General features: G+C 42.5%; 1 protein-coding gene across 1 annotated transcript in view; it reads right to left on the bottom strand.

Annotated features, from left to right (window-relative positions):
- LOC124721930 (F-box/LRR-repeat protein 5-like) overlaps nt 1-15097 on the bottom strand; it is a 122478-nt gene that overhangs the window by 54059 nt on the left and 53322 nt on the right. The window contains exon 2 of the mRNA XM_047247087.1: nt 9504-9571. Within this exon, the coding sequence (XP_047103043.1) occupies nt 9504-9571 (68 nt within the window). The remainder of the gene's footprint in view (nt 1-9503; nt 9572-15097) is intronic.

Below are 15097 nucleotides of genomic sequence, written 5' to 3' on the forward strand. Positions count from 1 at the left end.
TGTGCTGGAGTGCCTTCAACAGAGGGCAGATCAAATAAGACTGACTGAAAATGGGGGAAAACAAAGCGATCGTGGGGACGCAGCATTGTTTCCTGAAGACAGAAGGTGACCGGCGAGTTGGATCGTGAGAGGATCGACAATTCATCCCGACTGGTTCGAATGCCGCGGATATTCCAATGGATAATGGACATATGGTGGACAGAAAATGGAAGAATGTGACCAACGTGGCCCTCAACTCAACGACTGCTCAGAGCTTGCGACCGACAGCGTGGAATGGCATTCAGCCGAAGGCAGAAGATCTTGATCCATAGGTTGTTCGGGAGCAGCTCCTGCCACCCGCGATCGGCCAGTTGATCAGCCGCCAGCAGTGCGCCTCGGCGACACAGAAGACGGCCGAGAGTGGTTACCGCCAGGTGGTGCTGTAGATGAGACACGCTGTGGTGGAGAAGGAGAGGAACTGGGTTTCTTATTAGCCTTCTTGAAAAAAGGATGTTGAGATGAAGGAGGAACCGATGGTTGTGAAGTTGGGGTATGTAAAAAATCTTCACGAGTAGGCTCTTTTTTGGAAGTCCGGGGGTCTGACCTTGGGGCTCGAGATTTAGCAGAACCCGATGAAGGGTGAGCCATAGAGTGAGCAGGCGAAAGTGGAGAGGTTGAACGGGCGATCTTTGCACTGGCCGATCTGACAACCGTGGCACTAAAGGTGAGATCACAAGTCTGCGTGGCTGCCTCCTTTGTTGGCCGAGGAGAGGCAAGGACAGTGCTGTATTTACCTGTCTGAGGCACAGTGGGCTTTCGACTAGCGAATAACTTTCGAGCAGCAAAGGGGGGTCGACACCTTTTCCTTCTCTCTGATTTCCTGAATGAGCCGTTCGTCTTTAAAAATGGGGCAATCTCGAGAGGAAGCAGCGTGGTCACCCATACAGTTGATGCAACGAGGGGATGGAGGTGGACAAGCACCCTCATGGGCATCCTTGCCACATGTAACGCATTTGGCCGGATTGGAACAGGACTGGCTGGTATGATTGAACTGCTGACACCGATAGCAACACATAGGGTTTGGGATGTAAGGGCGAACGGAAATTATCTCACAGCCTGCTTTTATGTTCAATGGAAGTTGAAGTCTGTCAAATGTCAAGAAGACAGCAAGGGTTGGAAAGATGTTCGTGTCAACCCTTTTCATGACTCGATGAACAGCCGTTACTCCCTGGTCAGACAGGTAGTTTTGGATTTCCTCGTCGGACAATCCGTCAAGGGAGCGTGTATGAACGACCCCACGTGATGAATTTAAAGTGCGGTGCACTTCCACCCGGACAGGGAAGGTGTGTAGCAGTGAAGTACACAGCAATTTTTGTGCCTAGAGGGCACTGACTGTTTCTAGCAACAAGGTGCCATTTCGTAATCGGGAACAAGACTTTACAGGACCTGCAATTGCATCGACACCTTTCTGAATAATGAAAGGGTTGACTGTGGAGAAGTCTTGACCTTCGTCAGACCGAGAAACAACAAGGAACTGTGGCAACGATGGAAGAACTGTCCGTGGCTGAGACTCATTGAACTTACGCTTGTGAGCAGACAAGTAGATGATGAGGAAACCATTGTGGAAGTATCCCCCATGATTACCGGCGTCTCCAATGGTGCGCTCCTTCCTTGTGGGGGCCCTCTCTGAGGGCACTCCCGCCTTAGGTGACTTTCCACACCTCAGGTCACACCTCCCGAGAAATGGACGGAGGGACCAATCGGCACTGGCCGTTGCCAGGGGGTACGTACGTGTCCTACCTGTCAACCCGGGGCGGGGAATTACGCGTTACCCCATCACCGGCTACGCATGGGAATGCGTGGGTTGGCCTTCAGACATGCACAGGGAGGAAAAAGAGAAAGGGAGGAACAAAGAAAGGGAAAGGAAAGAAGAGAGGTCTCAAACGCCGCAGCGGAGAAAAGAGGAAAGAGAAGAGGTAAGGAAAAAAGAAGGCCAAAGGAAGGATGAAGACGTACAAGCAGAGAAGGCGAAGAATGTGTGACATTTACGAGCGTCCGTCTCCGGACGTAGGCACTAAACATACTCCCAGAGGGGGAGAAAGGGAAGGAAAGAGGCGGAGGTGAGGAGGGGGGGGGGGGGGGGGAAGATGGGGGATGGGGAAGGATGAGGAAAAGGAAGGTATGCAGCCCGGAAAGGAAGGAGGGCCACATTAGCTCGGGGTCCCGTGCTCGCTACGCACGTATCCACAAAAGAGTTGTGGACCCCCTAGGGGGTGTAATGCAATTGTTTCTTTATTCTACTGTTCCGATTGTTTATGTTTGTGTTGTGAAACTACAAATGCACCGGCTGCTTCATCACAAGTGGTGTCTGTTCTATTGCACATGTCCGACAGAACACCTCACCTTCTATAAACATGTACTCTTATACATTTGTCTACTTTCAACTAATGAAGCGAAAGCAGACTTCCAAAAGAACATTGCTACAAACTCCGAAAAGTCCTTTTATGTGTCAGGAAAATGTTCTCCTATATAATAGTTTCACATGTAAACAATTTTTAAAAAATTCCCCTCAGTGGGGTTTGCTACGATGAACTCACACTCTTCAAATGCACCCATGCAAGATGTACAAAACAGTCACTCACAGATATGCTTTTCCTTTCCTCCGTAGTTCTGGTGTTACTTTTAATTACAGTTTACGCATGTTCTACTGGATGACAGCACATATCACAAACTAAATTGGTGTTTCAGTTGATACTCTATAGATATACAATGTTTTGTACAGATCCTGAGTATCTGACATCTGGAACTTGGGTGCAAGTGTACTAATGAGTAATGAAGTGTACTTGAGGTTTTAACTGATTATTGTGTTTGTGTTAAACATTAATAAGTTCACTATAATTTTCTTCTTTAATTTCTGAGAAAATATGTTATCCAGCCTCCAATGAGATCCAAAACATGATACATGGCCGTCATGGTCTAGTAAATTGGAGACCTCTGGTCTACGCTATTTTTTTCCATAGCTTTATAGCTGCAAGGCCTCTCAAAACTGTTACCTACCATCTCTTTTATAAGCTTTTATTACAGAAGTTAGATGAAAATGCTAAATAACAGTATATCTGTGTGATTAATTACTAGCCTAGTTCTTAAATTTCTTTTGCATTTGTATGCTTACTAGGCACAGTCTAGCGTTTTAATGGCAATGTAGTGTAGAGTACTGCTACCTTCGGATTGGGACTGTGATTGCTACATTCAGATGTCAGCCGAGTTGTTAATCCTTAGCTCACAGCTCCACACAGTGCTAGCTTAGGTCATGCAGCTTGGGGCTGTTGCCAGCAGGCATCACTGTGGGGGCAGGATGTGGAAACCCAAGGAACATTAGACATGGCTCACATGTCCCTCAATAGGTCCACCACTGTTGATGCCCCGGTTACTGCCTGCACTGAGGCTGACACCACACACATTACCGAGAGGCTGGTTGTCCCAAGGTATAGCAAGCAACAAAAGACTTTCCTGGGAGCTGATTGAAAGATCCAGTTTGTCTGACAAACAGGTTTTGGGCACCATCTCTGGATGTGAGCAGTTGCTCACCCTGTATCAGAGGAAGCCTCTTGGCCTCCAAGATCCAGGCAATCAATTGTTGGCAGATAGGAGCTCCATTTTAGGTGTGTAATGGGGACTATTTAGGACATGACTGCGAAGGAGAGGTGAAAATCCAGTGTACACACTGTGTGCATACTGGGGGGAGTCATCCAAAATGTGAAACAGGTTCTTCTGGGTGCCATGAAGGGCACAGAGTGCAGCCAACTACAGTTAGTGTCTCATGTCAATACTAATGATGTGTGTCATTTTGGATCAGAAGAGATTCTCTCTGGTTTCAGGTGACTAGTTGAAATGGTAGAGACTGACAATCTTGCTTGTAAGATGAAGGTGAAAATCACCCTCTGTCATGTCATCGACAGGCCCAATTGCGGACTTTTGATATAGAGCTGAATGGAAGGTCTGAATCAGAGGCTCAGAAGGTTCTGCAACTATGTAGGCTGCAGATTCCTTGACTTGTGATATAGGATGGTGGGGCATCAGGTCCTGCTTAAAAGGTAAGGTGGTTTTGAGAAAGAACAAGAAGGGTTTCAGCCTAAAAGGGTGCAGGTTAAACACGGCATAGGGGCTGATGTAGGGACAATAGGCATTAGAGCAGAAAATTGCCGTAGCTGTGTTAGGAAAGAACCATAGCTCCAGATGATAATAAAAGCACTGAAGCACAAATTATTATACGTACTAAAGGCTGCTTGAAGACCGAGGTAAGTTCAGCAGAAATTTTTGCAAAGGAACTAAGGGTTTTCATAAAGAATAGATTAAACACAGTTGGTAGTGGTGTGTTCGTTGCTGTTAGAAGTAGTGTATCTTTTACTGAAACTGAAGTAGGTAGTTCCTGTGAGTTAGTATGGGAAGAGGTTATACTTTAAAGCCTTTTGCTGACTTACCAACTCATATGATACAGTTACTGAAATGTTAAAAAAACCTAAGTCTCATTTCAAATAGGTAAGCCACCCACACAATTATACTTGGTGGTGACTTCAATCTGCCCTCAATATATTGGCAAAAATGTATGTTTAAAGTCAGTGGTAGGGATAATACATTGTCTGACCTCTTACTAAATGGCTTACTCTGAATATTATTGTCCAAAAACATTACTAACTGCTTCCTCTGGAAATTATTTAGAACAATTAGTTCAGGAGCCCACTCAAAGTGTAAATAGTTGTGAAAATATACTCAACCTCTTAGCAACAAATAATCCTGAGGAAGTAGAGCACCATGACATATCAGGGATTAGTGACCACAAGGTTGCTGTAGCAAGATTGAATATCATAAAGCCCAAACACAACAAAAATAAATGCAGTACGCAAAAACGGTCAGAACACTGCTGCAGAGGGAACAAGAAGAACATGCCAAATTTGGAAGAACACACAAACCCCAACATTGATGAAGTTTCACAGAAGCTCAAAATTTAGTGTGAATTTCAATGTGAGAGATGTTTTTAACAGTTTCCACAATGAATCTCTGTCTTGAAATCTGGCAGAAAAACCAGAGAGATTCTGGTTGTATGTGAAGTACACTAGTGGCTAGACACAATCAATATCCACACCACGTGATAGCGAAAGTAATGTTACTGGTCACAGTGCCACTAAAGCAGAGTTATTAAATATGGTTTTTCCAAAATTCCTTCATCAAAGAACTTGAAGTAAGTATTTCAGAATTAGAGTCAAGAACTTAGCAGTAAATACCATGGGTGTAGCAAAGTAGCTTACATTACTTAATAAAGCCAAGTCACCCAGTCTGTATTGCGTACCCAGTTGACTCCTTTCAGAATATGCTAACATAACAGTTCCCTACTCAACAATCATACACAACTGCTTGCTCCATGAAATATCCATACATGAAGACTGGAAAGTTGCTCAGGTCATACCAATACTCAGAAAGAAAGAAGGGGTAATCCAACGAATTACAGACCTATATCACTAAAGTCGATTTGCAGTATGATTTTGGAATATATACTGTGTTCGAACATTACGAATTACCTAAAGGAGAAAAATCTGTTGACACACTGTCATCTTCATCTACAGCCATACTCTGCAAACCACCATTCGGTGCATCACAGAGGGTATCATGTACCACTACTAGCCATTTCCTTTCCTGTTCAACTCGCAAGCAGAATGACGGAAAAATGACTGTCTATATGCCTTCATATGAACCCTAATTTCTCAAATCTTACCTTTGTGGTCCTTACGCAAAATGTATGTTGATGGCTGCAGAATCATTCTGCTGTCAGCTTCAAATGGCAGTTCTCTAAATTTCCTCAATAACATTCCTCAAAAAGAACATAGCCTACCCTCCAGGGATTTGCATTTGAGCCCCCAATGCATCTTGGTAATACCTGCATGGTTGTTGAAACATATTGGTAACAAATCTAGCAGTGTCCACCTCTGAATTGCTTTGCTTTCTTCCTTCAATACGACTGGGAGGAGGTCCAAAACACATGAGCAGTACTCAAGAGTACGTCACATTCATAACCTATGTGTGGTCTCCTTTACAGATGAACCACATTTTCCCAAAATTCTTCCAATAAATTGAAGTAGACCATTTGCTTTACCTCACATGCTTGCTCCATTTCATGTCTTTGCAACATTACGCTCAGATACTCAAACGGCGTGACTGTGTCAAGCAGTACACTCCTAATGCTGTATTTGGTTTTCCTACTCATCCACATTAACTTACATTTTTTTTTGACATTTATAGCTAGCAGCATTCATCACAAACTACAAATATTCTCCAAGTTATCTTGTATGCTGCTACAATAACCAACTTTGACACCTTCACGTACACCACAGCATCATCAGCAAACAACCGTAGATTGGTACTCAACCTGTTTGCCAGATCATTCATGTAGATATATAAAAATAAATAGCTACCCTATCACACTTCCCTGGGGTGCTCATAACAATACCCTTGTCTCTGATGAACACACTGTGTCGAGGACAATATCCTGGATTCCACTACATAAGAAATCACATATCTGGGAACCTATTCCATATACTCACAAACCTTCATTAATACTCCGCAGTGGGGCACAGTGTCAAATGCTTTTCAGAAATGAAGAAACATGGAATCTGCCTGTTGTCCTTCATCCATAGTTTGCAGGATACTGTGCCAGAAAAGGGCAAGCTGAGTTTTCCACAAGTGATGCTTCTAAAACCGTGCCAATTCGTGAACAGAAGCTTTTTGGTCTCAAGGAAATTTATGACACTCAACCTCATTACATGCTCAAGCATTCTGCAGCAAAGCCTTGTTAAGGATATTTGTAATTTTGCACGTCCATTTTTTTACCTTTCTTAATATATAGGAGTCACCTGTGGTTTTTTCTGTTGCTTGGGACTTTCCGCTGGGTGAGAGAATTGTGATGAATTCAAGCTAACTAAGGGGTCAGTGCAGTAGAGTACTCTTTGTAGAACTGAACTGGGAAACCATACGGACATGCCAATTTATATGTTTTCAGCATGGATTCAGAAAATATCATTGTTGTGAAACAATTAGCTCTTTATTCTCAGAAAGTAATGAGTGCTATTGACAGGTGATCTGAAATTGATTCCAAAATTCTATATTTCCTAAAGGCGATTGATACCATTCCTCAAAATCAGCTTATAATCAAATTGCAAGCCTATGGAGTATTGTCCCAGTTATGTGACTAGATTTGTTATTTCCTGTTGGAAAGATCACAGTTCGTAGTAACTCATGAAAAGTCACCAAGTGAAACAGAAGTGTTATCTCGTGCTCGCGGAGGAAGTGTGATATAGACCCTCTGCTGTTTGTAATCTATATATTCATAAATGATTTACGAGACGATGTGAGTGGCCCTCTTACATTGTTTGCAGATTTTGGGTCATGTACCATCCAGTGAAGTCATCAGATGATCACAACCAATTGCAAAATGATTTTGACATGATACCTGTATGGAGGAGTCCTAAAACAGATCAATCAAATTTCGGTTACATGATAAATCATTCAAATTTAAAGGCTGTCAATTTAGCTAACTACCTAGGAATTACAATTACGCACAACTGAAATTGGAACGATCAGGTAGATAATGTGTGTTTTATTGGCAGAACACTTAGCAGATGCAACAGATCTACTAAAGACACAACCTACACTACATTTGTCAGTCCTCCACTATAGTAGTGCCGTGCAGTATGGGATCCTTATCAGACCAGATTGACAAGGGATACTGAAAAAGTTCAAAGTAGGGCAACTCTTTTTGTATTACCACAGAACGGAGGGGGGGGTGTCACAAATATGATATGAGAGTTAGGGCGGCAATCACTAAAACAAAAGGCATTTTTCATTGCGGAGCGATCTTTCCATGAAATTTAATTCAGTCACAACTCAAATGCTACCAGCACTCTGTTGCATTAAAAAAACTGCATGCACACAATTACAGTTTAACTCCATGGTCGACAGGAGTTGAATGAATCTTTTCTTACTACAGTGTTGCTCCTTCCTCCTTCCACAATTTATAACAGTAATACATTGTTAAGACTTGCAACATCAGCGTGATGTCAAGTGCACCAAAGCAGCTGCTGCAAACAACTACTGGTTTAAGTCCTAAAGCTTGTCCTCCCTTTGTTCACGACAAACAGACTGACATTAAATGCAAATAATACAAATTATATGGAGTGACAAAGCCACAGAGTGAAATACACAATGTTGCAGCATTCATGTCAATGAAAACTTAAAATTAAACAACTATGTAATAAAACACGCATGGAAACTCAATTCAGTTGGTTTTGCTCTTAGAATTCGTGTAAACATTTGTACCTTGGAGAGTGCCAGGAGAGCATATTTCGGCTATTTTCAGTCTCTTGCAACATATGGAGTAATACTTTGCGGTTCCACCACTTGTTGCCAGATAATAATTTTTTTTACTTTTTATTTTTTTTCCCTCAAGAAGGCTAGCTGAATAATACTATGCTGTCATTCACAGACCCACTGCAAACACTTATTCAAAAAGCTTAAGATGCTAACAGTACCATCATCATATTTTTACAGATGTGTTTCATGTTAGGGTACACTTAGGAAGTTTTCAGAGAAACTTCCACAGCTACAATACCCAAAATAGTAGAGCACACCAAACTCAATGAACAAACTCAATGAACAAAAAGAATGAACACACAAATGCATGTGAGCCATTTTGGTACTAAACTTTACAGCAGAAAACTAGAACACAAAAACAAATTCAAAGCAGAATTTAAAAAAAAAAATCTACCCTAACAATGTTTTCAGTTGGTTATTGACTATGTACATCAATAAACATTTTCTGATAATGTTTATATTAAGGCAAAACTGAAAATACTGTCTTATGCCCCTAAACTTTTTATTATGTTTGCATACCTAACTGACAGCTGTTGCATGATGTAAAATTTTCACTGATTTATTGCAGCGTGTATAAAGATTTGCTGCTTATGGGTGACAAAAGTGAAACCCTATAGAAAACAAACTATGCATTTATAATACTGTAAACATATTTGTAGACATAAGCTGCGTTACTAGGAGTTCTATGACCGTGTATTATTTTGTTTCTACTTTTATGCACATATTTGAAATGGTTTCCCATAAATTTATACATACATCTGAACAACATCCATACATTAGTCCATGGATGGATACATAAATAAATTAATAAAATTGGTTGTAGGTGTACTATCTTTCTTCGATGTGGTACGGTAGAGCAGAAACTAATCACTGTTAAAACTTTTTGAATGACACTCACATCCCCAGTCAGATGATCAGTTCTGTTTAACCACATTCAAGTTTAGGGCATTTTTCAATTTAAAATAAAATAAAAAAATTAGACATGTTAAACTGCAAATTGTTTGGAGAGTTGCCTTGCTACTCTGACCAAAAGAGTAAACAATGTCTTGCACAAAACCCACATGTTAATGACAAAATGAGCTCAAATAACCATAAGTACTTACCAACAATACTATCTTCATCTGTTTCATTTTCTATTTTTGCAATGTTGTAACGCTTCTCAGCAGTCAGCCTGTAAGAGAGACATTGGATATTAAATGCTATTTATACTATCATGAAGTATGTAAAAATTTATAATTTTTTTTTCTGCATCTACTATACCCACTCAGTTGGGGCTCTGATATTTCTAAATGATTATAGGATATGAAATTTGGGTGCCCACACAAATACTTCGGACAAATTTGGTTATCTACACCAGAAAATACGTCACAGTTCATAAAAAAAAAGAATTGTTGGCTTACTCTTGTAGTCCAGTAAATTTATGATTCGACTTGGTTAAAATTGCTTCACAAGTGGCTGAAATGGTATTCAACTCAATAAATATTACTTTTTAACATACCCAAAATCAGTCAAAACTGGACCATAGAAAAACACCTAAAAATGAAATTCCAAATCATGGTCACTATTCAAAATTATTTTATTGGTTAGTATAAAATTAACAATGTAAGGAAATATAGATTGCTACTCACTGTAAAGATGACAAGTTGACTTGCAGACAACCACAACGAAAAGACACACATTAGCTTTCAGCCAAAGCCTTTGTGAAAAAAAACATGTAGGTTCATTCGCACCTCACACACACACGTGACCGCCATCTCCGGAAGCTTGGAGCATAATGCAACTGCCATGTTGAACAGAAGCAGCAATCTGGAGGGGGCGGAAAAGGTTGGTTGGTTGGTTGGTCTGAGTTAAAGGGACCAAACTGCAAAGTCATCAGTCTCTTCATCCTACATGTATCAAACTAGGAATTAGCCTCAGACGTAGAATATAAAAAGCAAATCCTGGGAAGCCTAATTGTAAACAAGGCACAATAAGACTTAGATAAAAACAAGGAGCAGTAGGAGAGGAGAGAAGAGGGAGTGAGGTGAGTGAGCTGCTCTGCTCAGAATGCAGTTGGACATCCTAGAGGCACAGTATGTTGTAGGAGATGTACTATCTGCATCCAACCAGCACTACCTTGCCCTTCATCCCGCCAATAAAATGAGCAGCCCAGATAAGGTGATACAATTTAGGGAAAGACAAAACATCGAAAATGGAAAATATAAAAAGATAAGGAGAATAAAAGGTTGGGAAGGGTAGAAACCACGCCAGACTGCTGAGCAAGGGATGTTACGGGTTCCCCTGTGCCAGAGCAAGCGATGGGTGCCCCCCCCCCAATGCCTCAGGTAGTTAATGAGGCCAAATGTTCACCACCTCACAGAGACAAGTAGAAACCACCTTTGAGAGTAAATCGTAAAACCACGTCAATTGCTTTGGTGTCGTCTGCTACCACCAGACGTAGTGTGTCAGAAAGTTTTAAGATATCGCTGAAGAGAAGCCAAACTTGAACAGTCTAGTAGGATGTGGGCCACCAGCAGGCAGGCACCACAATGGCAGTAAGGTGGGTCCTCATGCCAGAGAGAGAGAGAGAGAGAGAGAGAGAGAGAGAGAGAGAGAGCGGCCATGGATCAGCAACTGTGGCTAAAGCATAGCTGACAAAGAAGAGTGGATTCCCTGCATGAAGTGCAAAGGCAAGACTGCACACAGTAAGGGTCTCCTTTATTGCCCTCAGCTTGTTTGTGAAGTCCAGGATGGGCCATTCGGAGTTCCAAGCCTCCAACAATTGATGGCGTAGAGTCTACCGAAGGTCCAGTTCTGGGATCCCCCATTCCCAAAATTGGCATCCTGGTACATCTACATGGATACTCTGCAAATCACATTTAAGTGCCTGGCAGAGGGTTCATCGGACCACCTTCACAATTCTCTATTATTCCAATCTCGTATAGCGTGCAGAAAGGACAAACACCAATATCCTTCCGTACAAGCTCTGATTTCCCTTATTTTATCATGGTGATCGTTTCTCCCTATGTAGGTCAGTGTCAACAAAATCTTTTAACATTTGGAGGAGAAAGTTGGTAATTGGAATTTTGTGAGGAGATATTGTCACAACGAAAAATGCCTTTCTTTAATGATGTGCAGCCGGAATCGTGGATCATTTCAGTGACACTTTCTTCCATGTTTCATGACAGTACAAAACGTGCTGCCCTTCTTTGAACTTTTTTGATGTACTCCGTCAATCCTATCTGGTAAGGATCCCACACCACACAACAGTATTCTAAAAGAGGATGGACACGCGTAGTGTAGGCAGTCTCCTTAGTAGATCTGTTACATTTTCTAAGTGTCCTGCCAATAAAACACAGTCTTTGGTTAGCCTTCCCCACAACATTTTTTTTTTTTTTCCTTCCAATTTAAGTTGTTCGTAAATGTAATTCCTAGTTATTTAGTTGAATTTATGGCCAACTTTGCTCCAAGTGGTCAGCATGTTCATTCCCTGCGATACCAACATATCCACAGATCCAAACAAATACAACTGGCCATCCAGCTTGATGGAGGTCAGAAAGAAGGTCCCAGATAGTTGTGAAACTAATGGGTGATGAGGGTAGGACTGATCTATAGCCTGAAGACTGCTCACGTTAAAAACATCTTGCCGGTGCAAGACTGAGCAGCCCGCATCTCGTGGTCGTGCGGTAGCGTTCTCGCTTCCCACGCTCGGGTTCCCGGGTTCGATTCCCGGCGGGGTCAGGGATTTTCTCTGCCTCGTGATGGCTGGGTGTTGTGTGCTGTCCTTAGGTTAGTTAGGTTTAATTAGTTCTAAGTTCTAGGGGACTGATGACCATAGATGTTAAGTCCCATAGTGCTCAGAGCCATTTGAACCAAGACTGAGCATGGCTAAGGTTTTGTCTGATGGCCACCAATTCAGCAGTGAAGACACTGCATCCATTCAGCAGGGAGTGCAGTTCACTGCACCTTGCATGTGTGTATGCAAAACTTGATTGTCTATCAACCATTGAGCTACCAACCATTGAGCCCTCAGTATACACCACTTCTGAACACAGAAAAGCATCGAGGAAAGCCAGGAACAGGTAGGAAAAAACCGTGGGATCAACTGACTCTTTCAATCTAAAGGATAAATCAAGACTGATCCAAGGTCAGGATACTCACCATGGGGATGCACACGATTGCTCCCTGACACGGGGCAACAGTGGCGGAAGTTGGAGTTCGGAGCAGACATTGTAGCCAGGCTCAAATTGTGACCTCAGTTCTGCGTCTCTGTTGTGGAAGGTAGATCTCCCTACCAGAAAAAAGTACATGGTGGTTCAGATGCTAAGGGGAGCTATGAATGTGTACAGCATAATTGAGTTGCTGTTGGCTCAGCGAATAGTATGTTCACAGGGCTAGTTCGATGATGTATCACGTCCAGTACCTGCAATGCTGGGGAAAATGATAAACTATATTCCAGACTCCCGTAATCAAGGTGGGACAGGATCAGGGCTTTGTAAAGTTGCAGAAGGGTAGTGTAGTCTGCACCCCAGCTGCTGTTACTGAGACAGCAAAGTGTATTAAGGTGTAGTCAGCACCTTTCCTTAAAATGGCGAAGATGGGGAAGCCAAATTAGCCAGACATCAAAGACTGGAACCTATAAGTGATAAGTCTCCATCACATTGAGTAAGTGGTTGTAGAGATAAAGTACTGGTTGTGGATGAGCAGTACAATGCCAACAGAAGTGCATGACATGAATCTTGGTGGCTGAAAACTTACAGCTGTGGGTGACAGCCCACAATCACGCCCTTTGAATGGTACCCTGCAGTCGGCGTTCAGCAACAGCCACACTAGAAGAGCAATAGTAAAAACAAAAATTGTCAGCATACAAGGAAGATGGGAGCCCATTCTCTTTAATAAGGAGGGGTACTGTGGAAAGCACCAACTTGAACCCAGTATGTACGGTGCGATGAGTAGTTCTGGACAAAAATTGGGTGTGGGCTCCAGAGACCCCATTCATGTAAGGTAGTGAGGATGTGGTGTCACCATGTGATTTCATAATCCTTTTGTAGGACAAAGAAGACAGCAATAAGGTGTTCATGTTTGTCAAAAGCTGTCATGATGGCAGACTCCAGGCAAACCAAATTTCCAGTAGAGGAACAGCCATGGTAAAAACCACCCTGGGATGGGGTCAGATGGCCCCAAGACTCAAGGAGCCAACACAGCTGAAGGCTCACCATGTGTTCAAGTAACTTACAGGGAACACTGGTGACGCTGATTTGGCAATAGCTGTTTACCTCTAGGGAATACTTAACCAGTTTCAGTACCTGCACGATGATGCTTTCTCGACACTGAGGTGGGAACTCATCCTTGCTCCAGATACAGTTGAAGATGGTAAGCAGTTGATACTGACAGTCCATTAATGGTGTTTGAACAATTGGCTGTGAACATGGTCTGGTTCTGTGGCTGTATCAGAGCAAAGGGCCAGGGCACTGAGATATTGTCACTCACTGAATGAAGCATTTTAGGGCTCTAGGTGAAAGGTATGTGCAATCATTACACCCGCTGTTTAAGGACATGAAAGGCACGTTGATAGTTCTCAGATGCAGAGACTCGAGCATGATGAAGAGCAAAATGTTTGGCAACAGTGACAAAACCACCATTCAAGGAAATAACAGGTGACCTGCAGAGGACTGGCATCCGTAGAAGCATCTGATCTTTGCCCAAACCTGTGTAGGAGGTGTACATGGTCCAATGGTTGAAATATACCGTACCCAGCATTCTTCTTCCATCGTTTTATTAAGTGGGAAGAAGGCACAGAGCCATTTAAGGGCAATGAGGTGTGCCATCAAAGGATGATGCTTATCGTGTTCGAGAGCCCGCCTGCAATCTCTATCGGCCTCAGTGATTTCTGAGGTCTACCAATATACTATCTCCCAACGAAGAATGATGGAGTGTGAAATCAGCTGGCAATAGAATGGCTGCTGTTGCACTCTGGACAGCCATGTTAATGCCTCCATGTAGCACAGAGCTAAGAACAACAGTGGAGCCGAAAGCATTCTAGTCAGCACTGTTGAGAGCCTATTTGTGTGGACACCCAGCGGGGTGACACGGGGAGGGACAGGAAGATCAAGAAGTGGTCACTAACACACAGGTCATTTTAGCCCCTCCAGTGGAAAGATGGAAGAAGAGCAGGGCTGCAAATAGACAGATCAATGGCTGAGTAAGTTCTATGTGCCACACTGGAAGTGTGTGGGGGCACAAGTATTCAAGGGACAGAGGTCAAGATCTGATGTTTTTACCGTGGCCGGTGATCATAGTTCAGGCACTGAAGTCACCCACGATTAGGAAAGGTGGGGGAGCTGAGAAACAAATGCAGACAATACAGTCTGAGGCAATCCATCATCAGGAAGGAGATAAACATTAGAGATGGTAAAATGCTGAAATGCCCTTATCAGTCAATCCATATGAAGTGGTCCAGTGATGGTTGCTTGACCATTTCTAAATATTTTAATTTTTTTATACGTGATTGCCCTGTATTTGAGAAAATCAAAACAGTTTTTTCACAACAATCTATCTTGCACCTTTACTGGATGGCGGCCATTTTTATTTGTAGGCACGCGACGATTTTTCAGTCTGTAGACATTAGTGAAAATTTGAATATCTCTGCACTGGGTTAAGTTACAACATTGCAATTGACATGATTGTTTTTAGAAAAGTGTCCTCTACAACATTGTCC

Source organism: Schistocerca piceifrons, chromosome X (genome assembly GCF_021461385.2).
Source record: "Schistocerca piceifrons isolate TAMUIC-IGC-003096 chromosome X, iqSchPice1.1, whole genome shotgun sequence".
In the NCBI taxonomy this organism is placed as follows: domain Eukaryota; kingdom Metazoa; phylum Arthropoda; class Insecta; order Orthoptera; family Acrididae; genus Schistocerca; species Schistocerca piceifrons.